Below are 26413 nucleotides of genomic sequence, written 5' to 3'. Positions count from 1 at the left end.
TCAGGTCACTTAAGAGAACAGTAAGTTGGCTGTATGGGCAGAAGGAAACAGAAAAATAATTCACTGACATCCAGCATCAGCATCAGATGGGCCTGAAATGCCTCGCGCCACTGATGTGCACAAAGCACCCGTCGAATGAAGAACAACCTGATGCGCCGTGTTCACAGAGTCAGATCATATCAAGCTGCTGTGAAGAGCAGCAGACTGACAATGAAGTTTGGCAGGGCGGCAGTAAACATCCGGGCATCAGCCTGATCTCTGTGACAGAACATGCCTGCGAGCGAGGCCACAGGTCAGAGCCGGCAAAGTGCAAGTCACTGGCCACAAGCGATCTTGAAAGGCCAAGCATGATCACATCTACATCAATGTAGCCATTTACAACACAAACAGAATATGACTTGCACATTAAGGCACAAGCCACCTATGAACATCACGGGTCTAGTCAACGTTGAGACCCTGTCCAGAGACAGCAGCATTAAAAAGACAGGTTTTCCCCATAGGGAGATCTCCGTCTCACGCACCCTCTGTGACCACCTCGGAATTTCCATTAGAAAGAGTGTTCTCCATATCAATCCAAGCTTTAATTAAAAAGCTGCTATATTCACAGAGCCTTCGTAAGCTCACTGAAAATGCACAGGCTGTCCTGCTCTTCTCCATGAGTGGGCGAAACGGTGCATTTGGAAACCAAATGAGTTCATTGTTGCCTGGCTCAAGCCTTTCATCTAATTTATTGTCCTTACGGAGTGACTGTCACCCTCTGGTAAACACTTGATGTTGTCATCAGCATTAGCACCATTACTCATATGCTTGAAAAGGCGACGCAATTCACACTCGGTGCAGCTTCCCCTTGTATAGAAACATATTTTCATCATATACAAAAATGAAGGGCTTTCTAAAAACAAAACAGACACTGTGATGAACATAAACAAATGAACAGAAAGAGCTTTGTTCATGTTTTTGTTAAAATGGCTCTAGCGTCAAACAGCAGTGAAGACTCATCATCCTCCTTCTTTTTTTGAAAAATGAGGTTACACCATAGATAAGGGTAAAATATGTATTATCAAAGTGAATCTGTAAAGTGGTTACTTTCAGAAAATAGGTACATCATACATGCAGTATGTCCACTAAATGTTTGATTAATGGAGTTCAGAAATAGTCGAACGAAGACCATTTGTTTCTGTTAATGTTATCATATTTGTTTGGTTCCTTACAGCTAAAAAAAATGAAGATTTCAGTAAAAGATGATCATAAATTGTTTTTAATAAAAAGACATTGTGAAACAACTACAACAAGATAAGCACATTGTTACTTTTACTGATTTCCACTGAGAGTGACTCACAATAATAATGGCATGCGAGTCTGCAGAGTGGAAATGTAAATTGACTGACTTGGGGAAATAAAGGTCCGCAGTAAAAAGTGTTGAGAGTCTGGATGAGTGTTGAATACCGTCTCAGTCAGGAAAACTGTTTCCCGACCACGTCTGCCAACTGGGGATCAACCTCTGACAACATGACCTGCAGGTGCTGAAGCTGGAAAAGAAAGAAGGGTCAGGTGGAAACTCGATGTTTTTTTTTCCACAGGAGCTGTTGGTTCCTCACATGTCCCACCCTGACACCTGCTCTAAAAATAAATCCTGTATGTGAAACAATAGAGGCAGCTTGCATGTATGAGTTACTTCCGAAAATATGTGCACAAAAAATGCTGTTACTACTTAAATAAATTGTTACTACACCAACAATAATGAACTGCAGTTGTGCATTATTTTTCATTTTAATCATTTTAGCACAAACAAAAGTAAATACTGTATTATTGAAATCTAATTTTAGATAACACGTAGATAACACGCAATAATGGAGGTGAGATAATTAACATTCAACTCAAACAGTTAAAACTGGAGTTTTGCTTTATTGTACAGTTACTGAAAACCTTTTAATTGCAGATGACAACACTGTGAAACATTTGGTATCATATCATCTCTATCTATAATATTTTACTGTATATGTTCATAACTGAAAGTAATACATGCATAATCTCTTTGATAAAGCACTTACTGAATCCTTAAAATGGGGAAGTAAACTTCCTGCAGCTGTGAGACAAGTCTTCTCTGTCAGGAAACCTTTCTCCACCAAATCTGCCACTGTGTCCTGCGAGGAACAAACGACCCATTAAGTGTTTCTATGCTTTCAAAGTACTTTGAAATCTATGCAAAACAAATGTGAACCACTAGTGACGAGGAGCAGCGTGCTCATTTGGTGGACTTACCTTGGTTATGTGGTTGCAGATATCTGCTAGAAACTCAGTTGCAATCTCTGCCAGAGTTTGCAACTGTTGTGTGTCTTCATTGCTGGTGCTATGATCTGTGTGTTCACTGTGGTGCTGGAGCACCTTCAAAATGTTTGCAATAAGGTCCAGGCCTAGAAACAAAAGATATTTACACAACAACTTTAATTATTAATCGTTTGCTTATTCACTGTCAAAAGCAAACAAGTAGTAGAGTCTAAGCACATTTTACTATTACACTACGACACTAAAAGATACACTACTATTTGTTCCCGTTTTGCTTTTTATTTACACCGAGAGGGGTGTCATTTGCTGGGCATTTGGATGCTTGTTGGCCAGGTAACCACTTCAAACAGGCGTAAAGTACGTAACACACTGAAACAAAGAACAGTGGAGCCGTTACAAAACGTACTGATGTCGCCTTTGCTGGTCCACTGATCCTGGCATCCATACAAAGCCTGAAGGACTGAAAAGGACAGGACCAAAAGGCTCTTGTGCTCCTGCAGGATGACTGAAGGTTCAGTCGAATGGCAAAAGTCCTCACATACCAACTCACAGATTAAGTCCCACACTGCTTGGCCAGATCCATCAGGGGAAGCTAGGAGACACAATAAAAACAACTTCTTGTCTTGTACACTTAATTATGTAAGAGTTATTGTAAGAGTGCTGGCTGACAGCTGAAGTCCATCTTACCAAAAGCCTGAATACCCTCATCTGTGGTTGTGAGGAGCTGGAGGATGTGAAGGTAAACCTCTAAACCATTTGGACTCTCTGGTCTGTAAAGAAAAGTCAATCTTGTGAGTGGTGAGGGTCAACTACATTATTGATGTCACAATAATAATAAATATCTGTTTTATGACTAAGTAAATATAAAAATATATCAGGTCTGTTACCATCTTATTACACAAACAAACAAATTCCTAAGAACAAGCCAATGTAAATACCCTTAATATAATGTCAATGGCCTTGAATTATAAAACTTCCATATTATGTTAATACAGAAACTGTGCAGCAGTTACTATAAACGCATCACATAGTATTAATGTGTCCTCCAGTAGCGTACATGTACAAAGAGTTGGGACTTAAATTAAAAAATTAAATACCAGCAGTTTATGCATATAAACTCATAAGCTGGTCAATTACTTTACCTTAATTTTTAATGATTTTTTTTATTCCCACTGAAAAACCTACACACGAAAACATCACTCCCATTCTCCTGAATTAACATTTCAGATTCCCACCTAAGCTGCTTGGAGGCCTCAACAAGGCACGAGACCAGATCCAGGCGGCTTTCATGACCATCTTCCTCGTCACTTGGCTGAGCTGTGATCCAGCTCTTCATCAGCTCTTCATCCAGGTCAAACAGTTTGTCAACTAGCTCTCCAACCTTCTCAAGCAGGTCCACTATAAAACAGAGTATGTACTTACAATAACCTCAGTTAGAACGCAGATACATGTGTTAAAAATAGTTGTGATCACACAAATTGTAAGACTTTTTTTTCACATGCAAGTAAAAAGTAAAAACAGTACTGTTGGTAGAGCTCCTCATAATGAAACAGAGGTTGGATTGCACAGATGTCTGCTGGCGTATTCGTTGAAGCCACAGGGAACTAATATCTTTCTGAGATAGACAGGTCAGCATCAATCTGCAAACATTGCATGAAAAAATTATTAATTCTCCCCCAGTCTCTCTCGCTCATATGTCCACAGGAAACGCAAATATCACCTGCTTGTTTCCAGAAGGGTTGGGGGATCTGTATCTCCGAGAAGAAGCAACAGCACCACACTGTGGACACACATCAGAGTTGCATTAGTTAGCTCAAACCACAGAAGTGTACAAAATCTATTAAATGATGATGACGGATGACGACTTCTACCCACCCTAAGTCTTCATTTTGACTGAGGGTCAGACAAGTGTCAGGAAAACAAGCCATGTTCCCAAGGATTCCCACGCAAATTTCCTAGAGAGGCATTAGAAGAATCTGTGACTGGTCTTGGGAATTCTCACAATCCTGAGATATACCACCAAAAACTAAACACAACACAATGTACTGTATAAGGGAAACTGGAGTCAAGGTTGACTTACTGTGAGGCGTGGACATCGAGATTTGGATATGACCCCAAGAAGGATATCGGTAGCTTTAAATTCCTGCAGAAAACTAGCCACATCCTGCGGACAGTCAGTAAATAAATAATCATAGATAATAAGTACCTAAACCTTTAGATGAGTTCATGTTCAAACCTATTTATAGCATGTGTATGAAAGTGGACAGTCAGTATAACGCAATGTTATATGGCAATTTCTGAATCCTCCCTTTAACAATCTAACCTTCATGTAGAGAGGATTTAGTGCAGGACTACTGTATTAGACTACTTTAATATAAGATAGCTATACCTAATACAATGGTAACTGAGTTTAGTTTAGTTCACTGGTAGGACAACTTCTTATACCAAGGTAAATGGTCCAAGTTCCCATTTCCTAATGTAAAATATTTTACTTTTACAACAAAAGACACATTTATCTAGAGTGTGCATGGTAATTTTGTTAAAACGTTACAATCCAAAATTTTAAAAAAGTATTAATCACTTTCACTTTTAGTTGGGTTGCAATAACCTTCATAAACATAAATTGTTCTTCACAAGCTCCACTAATTTGGTGATAAATGTATAACAGAACAAAAATAATCCCAGTGAATAAAATCAGCTATAACCAGGTATAATGAGGTATAAGAGGCATTCGCAAAACTCGAGACTGTTCACCGCCCTCGCTCCCAAATGGTGGAACGAGCTCCCCATCGACATCCGGACAGCGGAAAGCCTCCACATCTTCCGCCGCCGACTAAAAACACATTTCTTCCGACTACCTCGACTAAGACGACGACAAAAAAAAAAATTACTTATGACTAGCACTTCATAGTTTGGTTTACTTGAAGCTCTTACTTACTTCTGGCTCTTATTTGTACCCAAATGTTTAAATGCACCTATTGTAAGTCGCTTTGGATAAAAGCGTCTGCTAAATGACATGTAATGTAATGTAATGTGAGGTCAATGAAGCAGAAGTTAAGAACTCTACCTTATCCATTACCATATCCCAGACTCTGCATAAATCTTCCTCTTCATCATCACTGAGCTGCACTGGACCTTCAGAGTCTTTCTCTGAATGCTCAGTGACCATCTGCAAGACATGAACATTTAACAAACAAAACAAAAGTGCAGCAGAGAAAGGACAATACAAAAAATAGCATCAGCTACCTACATGGATGAGACGCGTCAGGGTGCTGAAAAGCCAATGCTTGCTGTACACAGTGTTTCCAATCGCATCCACATCTTCACCTTCCTCTGCCTCAGCACCTTCTGGGGGTGGTGATGGGTTACGGTGCATGACAGGCGACTGCGCAGCTGGAGACATTGACCTTTCTTTCTCCATCTCCTCTATAGCATCAACATTAGAATCTAGAAAAGCAGTGACACAGATGAGAGAGGAACTGATGTATCCAAGTATTGAATGTAATATCATTTGGGCAACAATGACATGATGAAATAGGTATTTATTGGCCTAGTCATTCAATCTGACCCTTTTTACATTTGTATTGAATTACTTCCAGAACATCAAGATGTATACTTTGTTTGTTGTTTATTATTTACAACTACATTACATTACATTACATGTCATTTAGCAGACGCTTTTATCCAAAGCGACTTACAATGGAATCAAGTACAATTAGCCAGGGGTGGAATCGAACTTGCGACCATGATGTCTTTCGTACACAAAGTAGGGTCTTAACCACTGAGCCACTCCACCCCATCGACTAAACTAAATGGTCTAATGCATGTGATAAATAATACCTCCATTTAAGCTGTATTACTTGAAATGTATTGCAGTGCGTCATTTTGGAGGTTGCACTTTGGGGTATGTATGGGTTATAATAAGAGAAAAGTATTTAGATCATTTGAAAGGTAAATACAAATTCAATAATGTGAAAAAAGTAAAAGCCTTGCAGTTAAACGATTTTTACATTACAGCAGTATTAAAGAAACATATTATTTAACTGTAATTAAGTACCAAGAGTGAAATGACTCATTATTAGGAAGAATGATGAAGGAACAGATGATGTTGATGCAGTAATATCGTAAATCTAAATAATTGGGTGGGTGTATGCATTTATAGAGCTTTTAGGTAAATCTCATCATACTGTTTGTTGCAATGACAATATACTTTCCTTTTGTTCTTCTTAACTAGTAAATTTGAGCAAAGTGGCAGTAAAAGCAGATGTAAATAATAGGGCTAAAACAATTACTCAATTAACACATTATTCAATAGTCAACTATTTTGATAATCAATGAATCGGTTGTGTGTTTTAAAATAAAGAATAAAGAAGAATAAAAACAACATTTCTGATTTATCAGCTTCTTAAATATGAAAATATTCTAGTTTCTTTGCCCCATATCACAAATAAATAATTAAAATAATTGCTACAAGTGAAGTACAGTTCTAGAGCAGATACACATTTAATTAGCATCTAATAACTTTCGTTGTAACAACTTAGCTAGCAGCTACAAATGTCGCAGTCATCGCTGTTGCCATGTAACTGTCACACACTTTAACCTCTACTACTCACCCATAAGTGATCGTTGTCTGTAAAAGTGACAACACGCTGAATACTTTTGTTCATACAATAATTGTTTTTACTCGTCAATCGACAGACCATTTCAAAAAGCCTCCATTTATGAGAAGCCGCAATTTGCGCATGCGCGGAAGCTGTATCCACTTCCTCGTGTGCTCACCCACCTCATGGTAAAATTAAACTGTCTCCACCTGCAGGACACAAGGAGAATGACATCGTGTTAGCTCAAAGAATCTGAATCAGAATCAACTTTGTAGGCCAAGTTTGTGCACACAAGAGACTATAAATATATAAGTTATTGCAAATATAACAACAAGGTCTTTCTTCCACATGTCTTGGCCTATACATATCATATTCTACAGGCTGAAGAAAACATTTCTCTGTCTTTCTTTCTCACAGATCTGCACAAATATCACACAGCAATATTTTTTTAAACGTTATTTATTCAAATGAAAATGAGAATAATTATGTAAGTACCATACTCATATCGGAATCGCAATTTCAGTCAAGATAATCATAATAAGATATTTATTTAAACACATTCAGCCCTAGAGGGTGGTCTCATTAATCACCCCGGTGATTGTTTAACTTCCCACCTGTTTTGATCAATGATCTGCCTTTTAAAGTTGTAAAGGAGTTTAAATATTTAGGAATTGTCTTTTAGATTGCCCTTTCACTTTAAAAATCATGGAACACATATTTGAATTTTTAAAAAGCACCTGTATCTCATCAGGAAACTGGACTCATGTGATATAAGTAAGAATGTTTTAGTGATGGTTTATGTAGCGGTACTACATAACCCCGAATGCACCGCTCCGCGGGTCATGTTGTTGACTTCCGGTTATGTGAATAAACGCTTACGACGTGAGTCCACCGTGTCCCACAAGATCGTTATACAGTTCACAGATAGATGCCTTGTTGAAAAGGTTTCGAATTTTGATGGGTGGTATGGCCGGCTGCATGCTAAGAGCACAAATAAGCCTAGTCTGTAAAATCATTGGGAGAAAGCAGATGCAACAAGGATGTGTATATAAACTGCAGGTGAAACAAAGAGGGAAATAAATTGTGAATGAACATGTTCATCCTCAATTAAAAATAAAAACCTTAAAGGCTTTATACGGCAGCTATAGCACCCAAGAACATCGAAGAGATAGTATTTTGTTCCAAATGCAATGTGATTAATTCACATTATGAGAGTGTGCTCTTGTCTTTGTTACCTCTTTAGGACCTCATGAAGACCAACATCTGGTTCTAATGAGACATAATTGAATTCTTGGTGAACTGGTTAAGTTTAAGGCAGTGATTAAATTGTGGCTAGGTTAAGGTTAGCGTTAGGCACTGGCTGGTTATGGTTAGGTGAGGGATAACACTTTGTTTAGGCTGTGCAAATAAATCGAAGTCAATGCAGTGTACGAAGAATAGTAGCTGGACAAACCTGTATGTATGTGAGTGTATTATCTTTTTGTTTTATTGTGATAACATTACAGTACATGTCATTTAGCAGACGCTTTTATCCAAAGCGACTTACAATAAGTGCATTTAAACATTTAGGTACAAATAAGAGCTGATAAATGTGGTGTTTTAAACTCACGTGTGAAGCAAAAAAAAATGTGGACATTAAGGACTGTTATCATGAGAGGCGCCATACCACAAAAGTCTACCGGAAAGACAAGACCGGAACAATTTCTCTACCGCTCTGTGTCGCCGGAGCATTTGTACTGAGGCGCTCAGCTCGGCAGTCATGTCGGCGCTGAAGTGTCGGAGTAGTTAAAATTCTCTTTGAAATAACACATTCTGACAAATTTACAACCACGTATGCAGCATTCGAAGAGTATGTGTTGAAGGAAGGCGAGGTTGTTCGCTGCAGCGTTGGTTTATTTTGAGATAAAGTAAGTTTACTGGCGACTTCTCCCTCTGGCATTTTCTTTTTACTGTTAACGGGAGCTAACTGGTTAGCCAAGTTGATATGTTAAAAATATCAACACAAAAGGGACTGATATGTGCTCAGATGGCTTTATAACCTCTTAGAGGTCAAATGCGTAGTATAAAAGAAGACATCCATTCATGGGAGTCGTCATGCCAACAGCTAGGAAGTGCTATATGTGTGTAATGTGCATCAGTCCGATTTATAAACAGTTAAAGTATCATAGCGTTTACTTTATAATTACTAGACCTGTCCTGACTATCTTTTTTATCTGCGTGTCTTTGTCCTGTATATGCAAATAATGGTCATCGATGATACTTATTTACAGTTAATGTGTGCCTAGTTTTTCTGTTGGGTGATGGCATCATTGTCAGAGGAGGTGCTGCTGGTTGTGAAAAAAGTTCGCCAGAGGAAGCAGGATGGCACACTTTATCTGATGGCTGAACGTATAGCCTGGGGTCCAGAGGGCAAGGACCGCTTCACAGTCAGCCACCTCTATGCAGATATTCGCTGTGAGTATTAGATACCACCAGGTCACATCTACTGCTGTGATTATAATGTACATGGGGGTGGTTGTGTACTGAAGCTGCACATTTTATTATGCCTTCTCTGCACAGGTCAGAAGATCAGCCCAGATGGTAAAGCCAAAGTTCAGCTCCAGCTTGTCCTCCACACCGGAGAGAGCACCACATTCCACTTTGCCAATGAGAGTAGTGCAGTCAGAGACAGAGAAGCTGCCAAGGAACTGCTGCAGCAGCTACTGCCCAAGTTCAAGAAGAAAGCCAACAAGGAACTAGAGGAGAAAAACAGGTGAGAGAATTAGTCTGATAATATTCAATAATCCATCCATCTTCTACACATCTTCTTATCCTATACATTAGGGTCGTGGGGCACTGTCCCGATTCCAGCTGATATAGAGTGAAAGGCGGGGTACACCCTGGACAGGTCACCAATCCATCATAGGGCCACATAGAGACAAACAACCATACACTCTCACTCACACCTATGGTCCAATTTATTTAACAAATTGCACAAAAAGACCCAAATTTAGAGGTATCAAATTTTGGGCAATTTGTTGAAGTTCCTAAGAAGAAGTTGTTTGATGTACAAGAAATTTAAATTGTCCTTTTTGGTGGCCTAGCTAAGCTGATTTAATGGGGTGAACAATTTACAGAATTTGTTAAACATTTCTCTACTACAGTTTTGCTACAAACATGGTTATACATTACAACTGTATTGGTGGGACTCATGTTGTGTTAGAATAAATGTCCAGTGTGTGACATTTAGGAATATTTATTTGTACAAATTGAATATACGTATGTCTAGCTTCAAGTTTGCTTGTAAAACTGTCTATCTGTAGCTGCCATGATTGTTATTATCTACAGAAATTGTCTTATTTTTTTTATTCAACCATATATTTAGAATATGTCTTTCTCCTTTCAATTAATAAGGTTGTTTTTGTAATTATCATATTTAGATTACTATAGGGTATTATGGCAATGTTTGGATGTAACTTTTGGATGATAATTAAATTTTTCCTGTAGAATGCTTCAAGATGATCCAGTACTTTTCCAGTTGTATAAAGATCTCGTGGTGAGCCAGGTGATCAGTGCTGAGGAATTCTGGGCCAACAGGTTAGGGGGCATAAACAACACAGACCCTGCACTATGCAACAACAAACAGGAAGTCGGTATTTCTGGAGCCTTTCTGGTGAGTTGACCACATCCATCACTTTCCCTTCCAAAACCTCACCTTTATATTTCATCACTGATTTAATAATTGAGAACTGTGGCATAAACAATGTTTCATTATTAACAAATTAATATTTTTGTACATTACAGGCAGACATTAGACCCCAGACAGATGGTTGCAATGGCTTGAGATATAATCTGACAGCGGACATTATTGAATCCATCTTTAGAACATATCCTGCAGGTAAACAATTACATCTCCACATTGAAGTTAACCCAATTATTGTAAAAATAAGAATAGGTGAGCCACCACCTCAGTTATTGATGAATAAATGTGCAACTGGTCATGATCTGATACATCAAAGATTATATGTTTATACCAACTTGCATTGTATTTGCAGTGAAGCAGAAGTATAGTGAAAATGTGCCTCATAACCTGACGGAGAAGGAATTCTGGACCCGCTTTTTCCAGTCCCATTACTTTCACAGAGACCGCATCAACACAGGAACACAGGATATCTTCTCAGAGTGTGCCAAGCAGGATGAGAAGGGTATGATTCTGTTGATGTGACAGGACATGTGTTACATAATTTCCACAAAGAAAACTGCTGAGTCACAAGTCTGTACTCATAAGTTACATTTTTATATCTGTCTCATGCAGGGTTAAAGTCGATGGTGATTCAAGGAGTGAAGAATCCTTTGGTTGACCTCCTGTCATTAGAAGACAAAACATTAGATGAGGTGCGATTTAGTGAAATAATTAGCCAGCTACATTATGCTTTTGAAAAATTATTTTGTTTAATCCTGCTCCTTCCCTCAAACTCAAAGCCTTGGTATTTTTTCTGTGAAACAGGGTTATGGAGTTTCCACAAGTCTTCCCTCAACTTCCAGTGCAAACAGAACGTTGAAGGAGAGCAGCAACTCTGCCATTATAAAGCGCTTCAACCATCACAGTGCCATGGTGCTGGCAGCAGGTTCACGCAAGGGGTACAGAGAATACAGACTTTTTGACTGTACCAAATGCGTAGTGTGTTCTTCTTTTTGCTAACTGTATTTTATTTTTGTTTACAGCGAAACAGCAACTGACCAAGCTAGTGAGACCAGCAGCACCGATGGCAACTCTAGAGATTCAGACTTCTTTCAACCTCCTGTAAAAAAGGTACAGTGGTTCTGCAGCTGCACTGATATTTTCAAAAAAATGAGTTTTGCTTTAAGGAACTGTTTTTCTTTCTTGGGAAACTTCCCTAGGTTAAATTACAAGAAGCGACAGAATATGATGATCTCCAGAGGGAAAACAGACCAAAAACAGTCCCACTGAACCTCAAGAAGTCTGACAGGTACAGTTAGTCTACATTATGCGAGTATTTTTTTCTTGGTTGTCCCTTACTGGGCAACTCCAAATGACTGGGATTAACGCTTTCTCTTATGCGGTTCATATTTGAGACTGATAAAACAACCATATTTCCTTTTGAATATGCTCACCTGTGTTACCCTCTCCTCTTTATTTACCAGATATGCTCATGGTCCTGTGCCACTTCAGTCCCAGCAGTATGCAACAAGTCAGGATATCATCAATTCTGTCAACTACATCCGCCATGAGATGGCCAATTACAAACCCAACCTCACTCAGGTGAGATCACAGATGTCAAACTTCTTTGAGCTGTAAATGTGATTGAAGGTTATTCCAACGTGATTATTTTGTTCAGGCATTTTCATGTGACATAGGAAATAGTTATTCCAGAGTTTATCCAGGTTTAGCTAAAATGTTAGGAATATGTAAATTGTTATGAACTTTGAAATGAAAATGTTTAACAGCAGTTCAACTCTCTGCAGGTGTTGTCCAGCACAGCGGCCAGTTCTGCTATAGCAGCACTTTCTCCAGGCGGTGTCCTCATGCAGGCAGGAGCACAGCAAGCCATAAATCGTAAGCATTCAATTACATTAATTTTAATTGCTGTGAAAGATTGTTGCCAGTGAGAGTCTTATGCACGTCTGCCAATCAAGTAACACAATGGATAACGAGTAGTTGCCCACTGCTGCTTTCTGGGTGTATGGATTCTTTATAGCAAAGTGGACATATTTTTGACATGTTCTTCTGAACCATTGGTTGATTTGTGTATAATTTGAGTTCGCTCTTCTTTTTCAGAGATGATACCCACTGAGGTTCAAGGAGAATTGAAGCATCTTTATGTAGCTGCTGGAGAGTTATTGAGACACTTCTGGTCCTGTTTTCCTGTAAACACGCCGTTTTTAGAGGAAAAGGTGACTAATATCTATCATCATTTGAATAAAGTAAAATTATAGTATAGTCTCTCAAATGTGTCTTCCTATTACACATGAATCATTAGCATTTTTAGGTGGTACAATCTAAATCATTTGTCCTTAACAGTATAGTCAACAGATATTTCATATATACTAATCAGCATAACAAGTCGATTATATATATTCATGCCCCTCAGATGTTTTTTAAATGTTTCAATGTTTTATGACACTGAACCGCAGAATATGTCAGTCAAGCTTTATGTCAAAATTAGGGTTTTTTCCCATTATATGCATTTCATTTTGATTAAGATTAGACACTTCAACTGGCTGTCCATAAGTGGTTAGCTTATTCAGTGTTACCTCATATTATGTGTCTTGATTTCACACAGGTAATGAAAATGAAGTCAAACCTCGAGAGATTTCAGATGAGCAAGCTTCGTCCTTTTCAGGAGAAGATTCAGCGCCAGTATTTAAGTACAAATGTATGTCTTGAAAGCTTTTATTCTGGCACAGTGACTTCTACAAAGTAGTACTTTCTATGTATTAAATCTCTCTTAAATTCCTACAGCTCACTGGGCACTTAGAGGACATGCTGCAAACGGCCTACAACAAGTTCCATGTCTGGCAAACCCGTCGGATGATGAGGAAAACCTGAGATCCAATGTTTTGTCAAAAATAGGACGACAACAACAACCTTAAAGTATATGGACTAGTGTCCTAAGAAGGACCTCCAGACTGCTGTAAAGAGACCAGAGCCTGATAGGACATATTCCAGAGGGACTTAATCATAGGGATATAAGTGGATACTGCTACACCCCCAAATGCTCTATAAAATAACTGCATCTCGGTCACAGCGGTTATTAGTTTTTTCCTTCTTATTTTGTTTCTTCCATGGTTCAGAGACTGTGACTGGTAACAGTTCAAAGAGACTTAAAAAATGGTGTAACATGTCCAAAACTTCCGATGGAAATTAGTAAATGACTCTCAGGACAACAAGCTGAGGCCTGAGATGCAAGCAGAGGATGGTCAACGTGTTTCATCAGTGCACAGAGCAGAGAAACTGCTTGGACATGATGAGGACAATAGAAGCCTGTCTTAGCACTGGCTCCATTTGTGGAACAACGTTCCAGGAAATCCGCAGTAAAGGTGGAAGTGAAATTAGCAATACTGTAAAGACATTTCAAACTTTAGTGCATTAGTGTGTGTGTGTGTGACTCAACTCTTGCTGTCACTGGTTTGTAATGTCTGCACCTTCTGTCTGCACTGGAGAGAAAAAATGTAAGTGAATTAAAGTGAGGCGTAAAGCTGTAGTATTTCATCAAGTCTGTGCTTGTGTTTTTTTTCATTCATCTTTGTTTTAAGGACAGCATCAGGAGTAGGCATGAAACATGAACATTTTCTCAAAATTGATTTCTATACAAAAAACAAAGAAACCACTATTAGGGGAAAAACTACTTCTTCCAAGTAAAATGATCTGCCAGTGCAGCAAGATGGCACAAGGAAAAAATACCTTGAAACAAATTAAGTTAAGTATTTGACTGAAGTAGTAAATACATCCAAAAAATTGTGTGGTTAGATAAATAGACTGAATTCAAGTCAATTACACAAGTACATATTTTCATTTTTTGCAGTGTTATCCCTTTCACATCTAGTTAGTAACCGGAATTTACCACTATCAAGTTAGTGTGAGGGCATGTTATAGCGATAATGAGCTGTGTTTTGTTATGTGTAGCTGCACTGCATCACATTGGGAGAAGGTTTTTGTTTTGACGTGTGTGTGTGTGTGGCGCATTCAGGAAGCGTCCTCACCGCGGCGCAGTGACAGCTCAGCTGGCTGCAGTCAGTCAGAGAGAGGTGTGACAGCGACAAACCGCTGGCTTCCTCCTTTAAAACAACACTGAACAAAAACAAACTCGGGAATGAAAGTGGAACAAATGGACTGATGCTGCTGTGGATTTGTAGCTGTCTACGAGAGTGATTCGCGGTGTCGGGTGAGTTTAAAGCGAGTGAATGACAACATTACTGTGGAGGGCAGCTAGCATCATGTGCTAAACTGTGATTGAAATACCTCAACACAAGAGGAGCGAGATGTCGGAGTGACTCAAAATGTAAAAATATACCGTGGCCTAAATAAACGTTTACACGGTTTATCTTGATGAAGTCGTGTATGTCTGTTTGTGTGTAGACTCTGTTTGTCCTGCTAGTTTTCACAGAAAACGTTAGCATCAGTGTCAGCAGACTGGTCTCGTGATTTGTTGTGAATCACATTAGTCCCAGCCTCACGCTCATTCAGCAGAGAACTGTTTCACTGAGCCGAATTTTATCACATTTTAGTCCAAACCAACCCGTCCAGCTGAATGGTTTTCATCTCGTTGAACCGTGTGCGGGTCGATAATAAAGCAGAAGTGCAAGTAAGGCGTCAAGTTACTGTTGCAGTTGAAATTCAGCTGCCTGTGACTGTGCTGACAGTGTGCAATAGTTCACTTTACACCGCTATTGTGTCTTCATCTAATTCACTCTTTAGTTAATGTGTTCCCTACTTTATTCTTAACCAACCTTCTCCAGACACTGGACAACATAACATCTCGCCAGAGAAACAGAATTCGACACAACACGCGAAATACTGCGAAGATAAGATAAGATGTAATTGTATGCATACACCGTAGAGGAAACTCAAATGGACACAGCAGCACGTAAGATATATAGTATTTCTACTATATACAATAACAATATGTACAATATAAGGTGAAGGTGTGTGTATTTTGTAGCGCACTATGTACTGACTTGTGAAATACAGGTACTTTCCTTGGGTGTTTCCATTTCATGTCTCTGTATACAGTCAAAGGGACTTTTCTCAGTTTTGTAATCAACTCTATGTAACACCAATCATAATGTAGCATAATGGTAACTCAGTAGTGTCACAGAGAGACAGAAAAAAAAAAGGCCTCTACTTTTGACACAAGAACAAATCTGAAATGCATTCTCATAACACTGGAGTGACAGCAAGTAGAAGGTCAAAGGTCAGAGTTGACATTTCTCTCACCTTCCTCTGAAGTGCTTGTCTTGGTGCATTATTTACTGAGATGCTTTCATTTGCCAACATCTCTTGTTGCATTCACACTCCAATACCCTCACTGTGAACGCCAGAAATACCAACAACAGTATTGCTCTTTGGTTCTGACAAAGAATCCCAAAAGCCTCTGGAACAGAAATGTTTGCTCACACTAAAAGTTGAATGCTATTATTTGAATGTAAATCTCAGGCTAAAACAGAATTTCATTCACGTATGTTTGAAGTAAAGACATCATTTAGTGACAGTGATGAAAAAGATTGAGTGAGGTTTGTTAAAGTCTGTTGGGGGGATGTTCACTCAGCTGGAGGCACTTTAAGTTTTTCAAACTCTCAAACTAAGTGGAGTCATGACTTGTCAGTTTGCTTAAGTCATGTGGTGCCACATGGCTCAGTGCTCTGGCATGCAAGAAAGTGACGAAGGATACTTGACTAAACCCCTCATTCTATCTCAGTTTTGGAGCATCACTGGGGAAGATGTCACTGACACCAGCTGAACCAGAGAGCCACACTCATGTGCTGGCAGAGTTTGACTGCCTCGATCCACTTCTGTCTGCGCTTCGCTTAGACTCTGGCAGGCTCAAGGTAGGTTTCATCGTCACATCTCAGAATTAGTTATTTCACGAAATCACACATAGTTAATTTACTGCGTATTAGTATCTCAATCTAAGTATTTTTTGGGCACCCTGACCTTAATGATATCACAATAAATATGTTAGAATCAGCGATAACAAATGATCATGCTAAACTAAATACTGATGTTCACATCACAACAGATACACATTCATAAATAAATGCACCCAAAGTTAATTATACTGTTCAACAAACCCAGCTGACAGGATTTGGCATGTGTACTTTTCATTACCGTGATATCTAGAAAATTAAAAAGCTATGGATTGGTGACCATGAAATTGCTGAAGAAGATTCTGTTGTGTTTTAGTGCACATGTTTATCAGTGTCGAGGAAATGGCTGGCATTAGGAACATCAGCAGGGGGCTTACACCTGATTCAGAAGGAGGGCTGGAAACAAAGGATCATCCTCACTCACAAGGTAAAATGTGACTAAGCACAGCTGCACTTTTTAAGGAATGCATTGTTGCAGTGCAGTATATTATTTCCTGTCATTTTTTTTAAAACTCCACATCCACCGTGTACTCTTTTTCAGGAGGGATCCATCACTCAGGTGGCATGTTGCCCTCACGATGAAGATTTTATTGCTGTTGCAACAAGGTTGGTGTCTGTTCATGGAGAAAATAAATGTTTTAAATTCATCATTCACCTCATTGTCAATGTTACCTTCCTCTTTTTTCTCATATGACACACATCGAAAATATGTGTGTTAGTTTGTGGTGCTTGTGTTGTTCACAGTGTCATCTGTGTTTGTCACTGTTCCAGTCAGGGTCTGGTGGTGGTGTGGGAGCTGCAGCTGGAGCGGCGGGGCCGACCAGAAAGAGTCAGTGTGTCCTGGGAACACAAAGGTCAGGCCATTACTGCTCTCTGCTGGGACACAAGCACACTCAGAGTTTTTGTTGGTGACTCTGGAGGCAAAGTGTCCTTTCTGCGTGCAGGATCCACCAAACTGGGCAAGGTATTGATCTACAGTAAAAGATATGCATTTCCTCAGTAGGAAAAAGATTTAAATGATGTAAGCAGTTTGAGGTTTCTCTTTTTGTTTGGCATTGTCTCAGATTTTAATTTAATCAGCAGGTCTTAGATTCATTCATCCATTGTCTACTGCTTTCACAATTTTATTGCTAAGTAGGTATCACCACACAAAGATTTAATCTTTGATGACAAGAAAATAAGATTAAATAAGGTTCAGGATCAATAACATAAATGAAGGCAGATTAAATCAAGAAAAGCTATTAGACTGTACAGCATACAATTAATCATGCTGTATGTTTTGATATGTCATTGTTCATGCCAAAGCCTTGTTTATTTTTGTTTTGTCCAGGGTTCAGCATTCGTAATGTTCCCTGTGCAGACCATCACCACTGTTGACTCCAAAGTGGTTCAGCTTGGTTACCAAGATGGCCGCCTGCTCGTGTCTTCGCTCAGCCGCTGCTACCTCTGCGACACAGAGAGGTAATGACATGCTTGCATCTGTTGTGTCATGTGACTATCTGTCCTTCAGGAGACATAGAAAAATGCTGCACCCACCCATCCTTGAGTAGACATCTTTTTTATATGACATCAGTTTTTAGGACGAAAGACCCCATATTGCATGTTTTTGGGCTGTAGTAGGAAACCGGAGAACCCAGAGAACCCCACACACACACACACACACACACACACAGGGAGAACATGCAAACTCCATGCAGAACGGCTCATGTCAATCTATATTAATTTGGATAATTAAAAAATGCAGAAATTGGTGGTTGAACTGGGTTTCCAAGACATCAAATTTACAATCATTTTGCTTAATAATTAAAGTCCTCCTTTGTTTACGTTGGATGTCTTTCAATGTGTTTGTTTCGTGTTGTCTTTTTACGTGCTTTTAGGGAGAAGTTTTGGCGAGTTGGGAATAAGGAGCGTGATGGGGAGTACGGAGCCTGTTTTTTCCCTCAGAATAAGGGATTATTAGTTGGTCAGCCACCCCTGCTGTACTGTGCCCGCCCAGGGTCTCGAATATGGGAGGCCAGTTTTCATGGTGAAGTTCTGAGCACGCATCAGTTCAAACAGCTGCTAGGCTGTCCTCCTCTACCTCTCATCACATTTAGGTACTCCTTGTTTGTGGTTTTTATGTTGTCTTCTGTAAAATGTTACTCTAATTAATAATAATAATAATAATAATAATAATTTCCTATTTGTTACCTTCAGAAATGATCCTCATTACAACCCAGTGCAGAAGAGTCCGCAGTCACTTGCCTTTCCTAAACTGCTTTATTTGGGGTAAAGTAACATATTTGTGTATTTTATCATCCTACAATAGAATACTGAATCAAGTCTCAAATATATAATTTGCATCAGACATTATCGTTAAAAAAAATGTGACTTCACTTCATTTATTTAGAGACCAAAACCTGCTGACCTGGACAGATTCAGCCATTTATATTTTCACACCTCAGAATGGACAGCTGCTTCTGTGGACTGAGGTCAAAGGTGTGTTTTGCTGCCTCACCACAATCTAAAAGTTGACACCTCAAAACTTTTTGTTCTTTATATTTTTGTTCCTTCAAAGGTTGCACAGTGTGATCACACTGTTCACCACTTGTGTTTTGGTTCTACAGACTTGGTTGATATCTCGGTCTACCGCAGCGAGCTCTTCTGTCTCCATGGCAGTGGACGTCTGTCCCACCTCTCCCTGTTATCTGCAGAGCGGTGTGTTGAGCGTCTCCTGCGTAGGGAGTCCTGGCTTCTGGCTGCTGCCGTCTGCAGTATGTTTCAGAACGCAATCATCATCAGCAGGGTAAGATAATGTAAAGTGTGTTCAATTATGAACTAAATTCTTTAAATAGTCAAGGCTTCATTGTGCTTGTCACCTGAGTAGAATTGAATTCAAGATCTTAATTCTTATTTCAGGCCAGGAAATCCATTCCTATTGACCGCCTTGAACATCTCAGGTCCCAGCTCAACTCCACCACACACCCGGAGCTGATTGGTCAGCTGGAGGATGTCATTGCTAAGCTAGAGCCTCTGGACTCCGCCTCTAGCAGCCGTAGAAGCAGCATCTCCTCACATGTGAGTTAAATATCTTTTAACTTTCGATAATGCCTCTTTAGAGAAGCCATTCCAAAATGTAAGATTGCATGGGTTATTTTCAGTTCTGGCCCACAATAATCACAACTCTGATCAACACACAGCACTATAGGACTAAGCATTATTTCACATCATTTCCATATATATTATTTATTTCATAAAGGAAATAATATTTAACACTATAATCTGGCTTCTGCATATTTATGGTACAAAACAAAGTACATACAGTAAATTGTCCTTAATAACCCATCCACATGAACGCAGCAATTTGTAAAAGCAACTTTAGTAAAGTTAAGGTGATTTGAAGCTTAATTACAAAATAGGTGATTAAAAACCTCACACATGGTTAACATATTTCCATTTTACCTTGAACACATTAAATCATACTGCTGTATGCGTTATTAATGAAGGAAAAGTGGGTGAGGCTTAGTTGGTTTCAGCAGTGATTTAAACTTACATGTGTGGATAAGTGAACATTAACCCGTTAAATGTGTGGTAAACTATTTAATTATCATGGTTGAATTATTTCCTCCTCTGTTCATTTTACACACTACAGTAACAGTAAAACACTGTTATGAACAATAATTTTTATAATACGCCTGTATTGTTCCTGAAGTGAAAACAGTGATATGTTTTTATCCAGGAGAGCTTCAACGTTCTCGATTGTGGAATTTACCGCGTGATCAGCCGCAGAGGAAGTCAGTCAGATGAGGAGACGAGCTCACTCATCAATCATTCCATGTCAGAGGAGGAGAGGCTCAAAGAGTTCAGTTTTGTCCAGGATGAAGATCAGGTGGATCAAGGTAAGAGACAGATGTTGTTTGTGTTTGTTACTGTGTGATACTTAATCATGAGCTGACAGATGACAGGAAAAAACAAACAAATAGGAAATCAGGTCTACTTTAAACACTAAACACTTAGTAGGGATAAAACATGTTTAATGTGTTCTGTCTAACTCTTTTCCTGTTCTCTTTGACCTGTCTTGTTTTTTTTTACACGTATGTGATCTCTACATGATTTCTTTGTGTGTCAGGATCAAGTGTCTTCTCTGCTTCTTCTTAATTCAATGTGAAAAGAGAGTGAAGTTATTTTCAGTTTTAAGTCTACATTTGAAAATAAACAACCCAAATAATAATAATAATAAAAAAGCACCTATAGCTTTTTATAGAAAGGGATGTGAATATGAACATGCGACTGATAATCATTTTACTCTTTGACTTCTCTGTTGTCTTGTCAATCGATTAAATCTGTATTTAGTAGCTTTTTGCTTGAAATATACATAAAATCATCATCAACATGTTGCTGTGTTGCCTCACAGGACTTTGTCTGATTATTAATACCAAGTTTCCTGTGTGTTTCTTTCTATCACACATATGTCATGTATTTTTTTTTTCTGTACTGTGCAGCATTTGATTTATGTTGGCTCTATACTGGTGTCCGGCAACTTTGCACCATCGACTTGCATTCTCCACTGTCCCCGTCATCCTTCCCCTCCAGTACTCCATCCATCTGTGTTTTTCCTCTGGCTTTTGCCCCCATCTTTATTCAGATCCACAGAACACTGAGCGCCACGATGCTGAGCGATCAGAGCAAGGAATGCAGTTCCACCTCCCGCTCTCATTCCGCCCCAAACCTCCTCGCATAGCACTGCAGGCCGTCAAAGACAGGTGAACATCCAGAAAGAGAAAGGACAGACATATGAACCGCTTTAAACAGAGTGTGTCACGCCGTGTAGTCTATCATTTTAAATAATAACAGTTTGTCGTTGTGTGTCTTTCTTTCGTGGTTTTAAGAAGATTGAAGGTTTTACAGGGAACCTATTTTGAAGTTCAGCGATGATTTTAGAAAGATTACTTCCCTTTTCCACAGAACACCCAGATCAACTTTTTTTAAATGTGCATCTGTGTATCCATGTGTGGCTTGTTATGTATTATACTCTGTCATTTTCCATTACTACGAAAAGGTTCATTTTCACTGCTGTGTCTGACTTTAATTTTCCTTTCCAGTGTTTCCAGTTTTGTTAAGAAAACAACGGAGAAGATCAACACCCTCCAGATGAACTCTGAACTCTGGCAGCGCCCTGAATCGAGAGAAGGAGGACACCCTGAAGTGTCCGCAGCCACATATTCAGAAGAAATGGAGAATGAGTGAGTACACAGAACAGATGTGGGGTCGATCTTGAAGTCAGTTATGAGAAATAAATGAAAACCGAACTTGTGCAAAGGAAGCACATCCAATTTCAATGCACACTGGTTGCTGATGGGCAGGAGAGACAAAACGACAAAGAATAAAATATGCTTCTCACAATTATCATCATCAGACATCGAAAATCTGCCAATAAAACAATAAAATGAAAATCTAATCAAGTTCTCCCTAAACTCAAGGAGGCAAAAGTAGATCAGAGAGACCAAGTTTATTTGATATTGACTTAAAAATCCTCGAGTGACAATAGAAATTATGCACTGAAGCTTTACATAAATAAAATTAGTAATTTCTTTTTTGGCCATATTTATAGCTATTACCCTTTACCTTTGTTTTGCCCAGACAACTGAAAGAAAGTCAGAGATAATCAGTGATTTGTATTTGTCTCACCCTCACAGAGTTTATGATGAAATGCCTAATGCAGAGGCCGACATGCAGGAACTTCGATCAGCAACAGAGCGAACTATGTAAGTACTGCCCAGTATCTGCTGCAGGATTTTGCCACAATCAATCCATTTACTGTTGTTAAAATGTTAATACTTTTCCAAACATCAGATCCCAGATACAAGACCCTTTGGTGCTACTAGATCCAGTCTGCCTCGGAGAAACACTGCTGGAGTGGCTGCCAGTGCTGGAGCGAGTACTCGGACCTGCAGACTTCGGCTCAGCTGCCGCCAGTGACTCAAACATTGATGGACCAGGAGAGAAGCGATGGGAGATAGATTATCTGAACCCCTGCACAGAGCAGCCGGAGCAGTCCTCCTGCTCACCTGAGCGTCTTACAGAGAATAAAGAAGAGTCGCCTGAGCTCAGACAACAAGAGGAGCCGTGTGAATCCACGAAGATGAAGTCTGACGTTTCAAATGGAAACCTTTCAGAGCCTGTCCGAGTTGTGTCCCCCAAACCTGTACCATCAGACCTCCTGGCTACTCTCACCCAGCTGGCCACATTATACACGGAGATGAGCTGCTTCAAAAAACAGGAGAATGAACTAACTTTGGGATGCACAATTTTTCTGCGCCGTTACTTCTTTCTGCTGGATCAAGAGCGTGTGAGAAGAATGTGTCTGTTATGTTACCAGGAGCGGGCGGAGGCGCAGCACTCCTTCATTGAGGCCATACTAGGTCAGAAGCTTCTCTGTGTTCAACAGTTCATACAGTAATGTGACTTATGTGTAATTATTTAATCTTCACTTGCTACCAAATGAAGATAATTAATTTTAAAGCATGCAACATGAAAATGTATGGCTCAGTCCTTGTAAATCATGCACAGCCTGTCCCTCCATAGAACTCACTCAGTCCTCTAAGGTGGTGGAGGTTATTCAGAAAGGTGATTTGCTGAGATCACTGCGCAGTCTGAGAGAGTTGCAGCCCTGGAGCGCACCGCTACTCCTCGCTCACTTACACAGGTCAGTACCCGCATTTCTCTTCACTTCACATAATACTGAAGTTGACTGTCAGGATCCTATGAAGTTCTCTCTGTTACTGTCCAGGCTGTATGAGAAGCATGGAGAGGCAGCCGTACGCTCGTTTTCCCAGTTTTATCCCACAATTACTCCTGCTGACGTGATGAACATGGCTCAGCAAAGCCACTTCCTGGCCTACCTTGATAATCTTGTCCTGTCACAAACTGAGGAGCACAGGTACATATTTGATTGTTTTGTTAAAACCAACGACTACAAAAGAGGTTGACCGTTGTTGCTGAATTGTTCATTCATTTCTTTTGACAGGTTGTCATTTTTGCAATCCCTACTTGAGCCAGAGTCACTGAGACAGGATTGGCTGCAGCTTGCACTTACCCATGATGCTCCTCAACGCTGTGATACAGTTACCCCTGATGGACAGCCCAGGTCTGGTTCTGTTAATGTGGGAAAATAATACACACAAGGTCAACTGTTTAAAAAAACAAAAACAAAGGAATCCTGGATCTGGATCCATGTCCAGATCACCACCAAAATCGAACAACTTAGTTATGTTACTCACAAACAAACAAATGCAGCCAAACTATTACTCCTCAGCATTTTGTAATTTTTACTCCAAGTCCTGTTTGACTGAATGTAGAAATCTAAGGTTAGATATCAAATGTAAAAAAAAATTACTGATGCTAGAGTTTAGCATGAGAACGATTGTAAGCCCTGTGACCTCTGCTGCAGGTGGCATTCACATTGTTTCAGCTGGGGTTACGGACGCCTCCTGTCTCTGCTGATTCGTCTCCCTGCAGACGTGTCCTCCAAACAGAAGATGGCTGACGCATGCCACAGTCACGGGTACCTCATATGTATATTATTGTGTGTAAAAAAAGTCATCTTATGTTGTTAATGGGAGTGTTTGGTTGTGACTTTACAGTACCTTTGGGATAATGTGTTCAAATACAGGTACTGGACAGGCTACCTGCACCTCTGCCGTGAGCTGCAGCGTCGCACAGACGCCTTCTCCACCATCTGTCGGCTGGATGACATCAGCCTGCTGGAGGAACCTGAGGGTAAAACGGCCTTTTTTTAAAAAAAAAAAAAATGTTATCCTGTCACTCATTTGGCTTTGAATGAGAACTATGAAAAAAATATGACTCGATGGAGCCGTAGTTTGGTTTAGACATAGACAGTAAATGCAGTTAGCAATATAAAAACAGAGCTTTATCAGCGGTTTACCGTTCACTTGTGAGTAACTACACCTGCTCCCACACTACGGCCTACCCCAGATGTCTTTGTCTTGCAAGTGCATTTTCTTGTTAAAACACATAGAAAAGCTCTGCCACTTTTCCTAAAATTCCTAAAGATGAGGAAATGAAGTAGAAAAGAAGATGAGAAAGAAGAGCAGAATTTGAAGTCTCATCTCTGTACTGCATCTGTTGTTCTCCAGGAGTTGAGCCCCAGTCCTTGGATGAGTGGAAGCTCTTGATCCGCTTGTCTCAGCAGTGCAGCAGTGTGGTCGACACAGAGCAGACCGCAGGTGTAAATGGGGGCAGTTGGTCAAACGGCTCAGCGGGCTGTGGAGGGAAGATCACTTTGGAGAACCTGACACTGATGCTGGCTCGGAAAGTTGGACCCGACCGAGCGGTGACCACCCTGGAGGAATGTGAGGTGCCGTTGGTCCTTTCCCCTCAATCCAAACTGGTCTGTGAGCTCCTCAGAGTCACTGAGAAGAGACAGAGGTGGGTGAACCGGAACCAGAATGTCTTTATGTTAATACAGTATTTAAAGACAACAGACAATCTAATGGTGCAACTGTAACAAACAGAGGACCTGACTCCTCTGCTCACTGCTTCTTTTCCCAAATCTCCAGGTTCAGGTGGGAAGGGACACACCAAGACACAATATTTTCTTTATTAGCTACTGGCTCCACTCTTTAAACATCCTTCAGTCTTTTGTAAACACACATACTGACAACTGTGATCAGATCTTGATGGTGTTTACTGTGACAAACCCTTACACTGGAGTGGAACCCGAATTAATGTTACCGGTCAAATCTGTGTTTGTCCTACCGTTTAATGTCAACAAATATATGCTGTGAAAAACACCAGGTTTATTCAAAACATGTTTGAGTCAGTCACGTCATTTCAGTCTAAATGACAGTATTCACTGCATTTGACAGACATAAAAACTACAAAGCTGGTGGGGCCCTGAGGCTTTGTGCAGTACTGTTTGTTATGAAGCCACAGAAGAAATGATTAGATTTTGGTCGTGAGATTGAGGATGTTGCAAGATAGAGGAGTTTCTCTGAGCAGCCTCACCAGAGTTATGAAGCGTTCTTAGATAACAAAATCTTATATACTGTATTTTTGAAGCTTGGAGTGACAGCTCAGTAATGATTTGATTTGATTGTCAGCGCAATAACATCCACTGCCGTTTTTGTGGTTTCAGGGCGATGATCCAGATGATGCTCGAGCGCTGTGATCGGTTCCTGTGGTCTCAGCACGCCTGACTCCAGATCAGCAGCTTCTCTAAACCAAACAAGATCAACCAACTTATACTGTATTATTTAAGTCTCTCGACTTACTGCCCTTGAGGCTTAATTTGCGCACTGTGATATTTATCAAAAGCTTCCCAATTCAAATGAAAGTACTTCCAGTATTAACTTATATTTAATTCCAGTTGCCTGACATTTTCACCAATGTGTTGTCTTGTCAAATTATTGTTCAACATGTACATGTTGTCAAATATGTTATGTCCTGCTGTGAAAAAAAAGAACTGTAAATAATGAAGGGTTCCAAACCAGATAATATAATATGAATAAAACTAATGTGAAGCATCATGTCATTTTATAAGTTGTTTTTTTCACTACAATCACATCTCATGTTCAGCTCTGTGGAGCTACACACATATGCCCAGATGTTAATCATTAGGGTTGAAAAGCCAGATGAAATAAAATAGTAAAAATACATCTGCAGTGAAAAGAAGGCATTTAAAAGAAAGGTAGTCTAATGTTCAGTGACATATTTTTATGCAACGGCCATATTTAGTGTTAGTGGCTAGAAGTAAGGAAGTTCTGAGATGGGGCAAGTAGCAGCATCATGCTTTAGAGTCCAATTTATGATATTCCCTTTAAAACCTTGTACAAATCCATATAGGGTTTGAGTTTTCTGGTTAAGATCAACCGAACACTTGGAGCAGTGTCAAAAGGTGCCAAGTCTACAACAGATCAGTGCAATTCGTTTTAAAAGAA

General features: G+C 39.7%; 3 protein-coding genes across 5 annotated transcripts; 2 read left to right on the top strand and 1 right to left on the bottom strand.

Annotated features, from left to right (window-relative positions):
• Positions 1 to 1242: 1242 nt before the first annotated feature.
• On the bottom strand, positions 1243 to 7047 carry saal1 (serum amyloid A-like 1). 2 transcript variants are annotated; one of them, XM_044035288.1, is made up of 13 exons: positions 6900 to 7047; positions 5537 to 5733; positions 5354 to 5455; positions 4367 to 4450; positions 4162 to 4241; positions 4007 to 4066; positions 3811 to 3926; positions 3522 to 3684; positions 2974 to 3056; positions 2693 to 2878; positions 2263 to 2414; positions 2052 to 2144; positions 1243 to 1529 (listed from the first exon to the last, which is right to left on the bottom strand). In XM_044035288.1, exons 1-13 carry the CDS (start codon positions 6901 to 6903, stop codon positions 1455 to 1457), a joined length of 1395 nt encoding a protein of 464 aa, XP_043891223.1. In that variant the 5' UTR covers positions 6904 to 7047; the 3' UTR covers positions 1243 to 1454. The 2 variants fall into 2 exon arrangements, with proteins under 2 accessions (XP_043891223.1, XP_043891225.1); XM_044035290.1 differs by lacking the exon at positions 6900 to 7047 and having other exon boundaries at positions 5533 to 5600.
• Positions 7048 to 8615: 1568 nt separating this feature from the next.
• gtf2h1 (general transcription factor IIH, polypeptide 1) lies at positions 8616 to 14100 on the top strand. Of its 2 annotated transcripts, none has more exons than XM_044036006.1 (15): positions 8616 to 8794; positions 9173 to 9341; positions 9447 to 9639; positions 10374 to 10539; positions 10671 to 10764; positions 10922 to 11071; positions 11182 to 11261; positions 11374 to 11507; positions 11592 to 11679; positions 11769 to 11857; positions 12033 to 12150; positions 12354 to 12444; positions 12667 to 12782; positions 13172 to 13264; positions 13351 to 14100. In XM_044036006.1, the coding sequence occupies exons 2-15, from the start codon at positions 9188 to 9190 to the stop codon at positions 13435 to 13437; spliced, it is 1653 nt and encodes a 550-aa protein (XP_043891941.1). In that variant the 5' UTR covers positions 8616 to 8794; positions 9173 to 9187; the 3' UTR covers positions 13438 to 14100. The 2 variants fall into 2 exon arrangements, with proteins under 2 accessions (XP_043891941.1, XP_043891942.1); XM_044036007.1 differs by having other exon boundaries at positions 9158 to 9341.
• A 475-nt stretch (positions 14101 to 14575) lies between these two features.
• On the top strand, positions 14576 to 26002 carry hps5 (HPS5 biogenesis of lysosomal organelles complex 2 subunit 2). The gene is made up of 23 exons (XM_044036005.1): positions 14576 to 14773; positions 16307 to 16436; positions 16792 to 16902; positions 17017 to 17081; positions 17247 to 17439; positions 17806 to 17936; positions 18353 to 18571; positions 18672 to 18743; positions 18865 to 18953; positions 19082 to 19260; positions 19374 to 19532; positions 20194 to 20353; positions 21100 to 21217; positions 21557 to 21697; positions 22151 to 22219; positions 22308 to 22876; positions 23040 to 23160; positions 23245 to 23394; positions 23482 to 23601; positions 23905 to 24018; positions 24127 to 24233; positions 24611 to 24902; positions 25612 to 26002. The coding sequence occupies exons 2-23, from the start codon at positions 16329 to 16331 to the stop codon at positions 25670 to 25672; spliced, it is 3348 nt and encodes a 1115-aa protein (XP_043891940.1). The 5' UTR covers positions 14576 to 14773; positions 16307 to 16328; the 3' UTR covers positions 25673 to 26002.
• The last annotated feature ends 411 nt before the right edge of the window (positions 26003 to 26413 follow it).

The sequence above is a fragment of the Solea senegalensis genome, linkage group LG10, assembly GCF_019176455.1.
Source record: "Solea senegalensis isolate Sse05_10M linkage group LG10, IFAPA_SoseM_1, whole genome shotgun sequence".
NCBI classification, from domain to species: Eukaryota; Metazoa; Chordata; class Actinopteri; order Pleuronectiformes; family Soleidae; genus Solea; species Solea senegalensis.
This window is presented reverse-complemented; position numbering and strand designations above follow the sequence as displayed.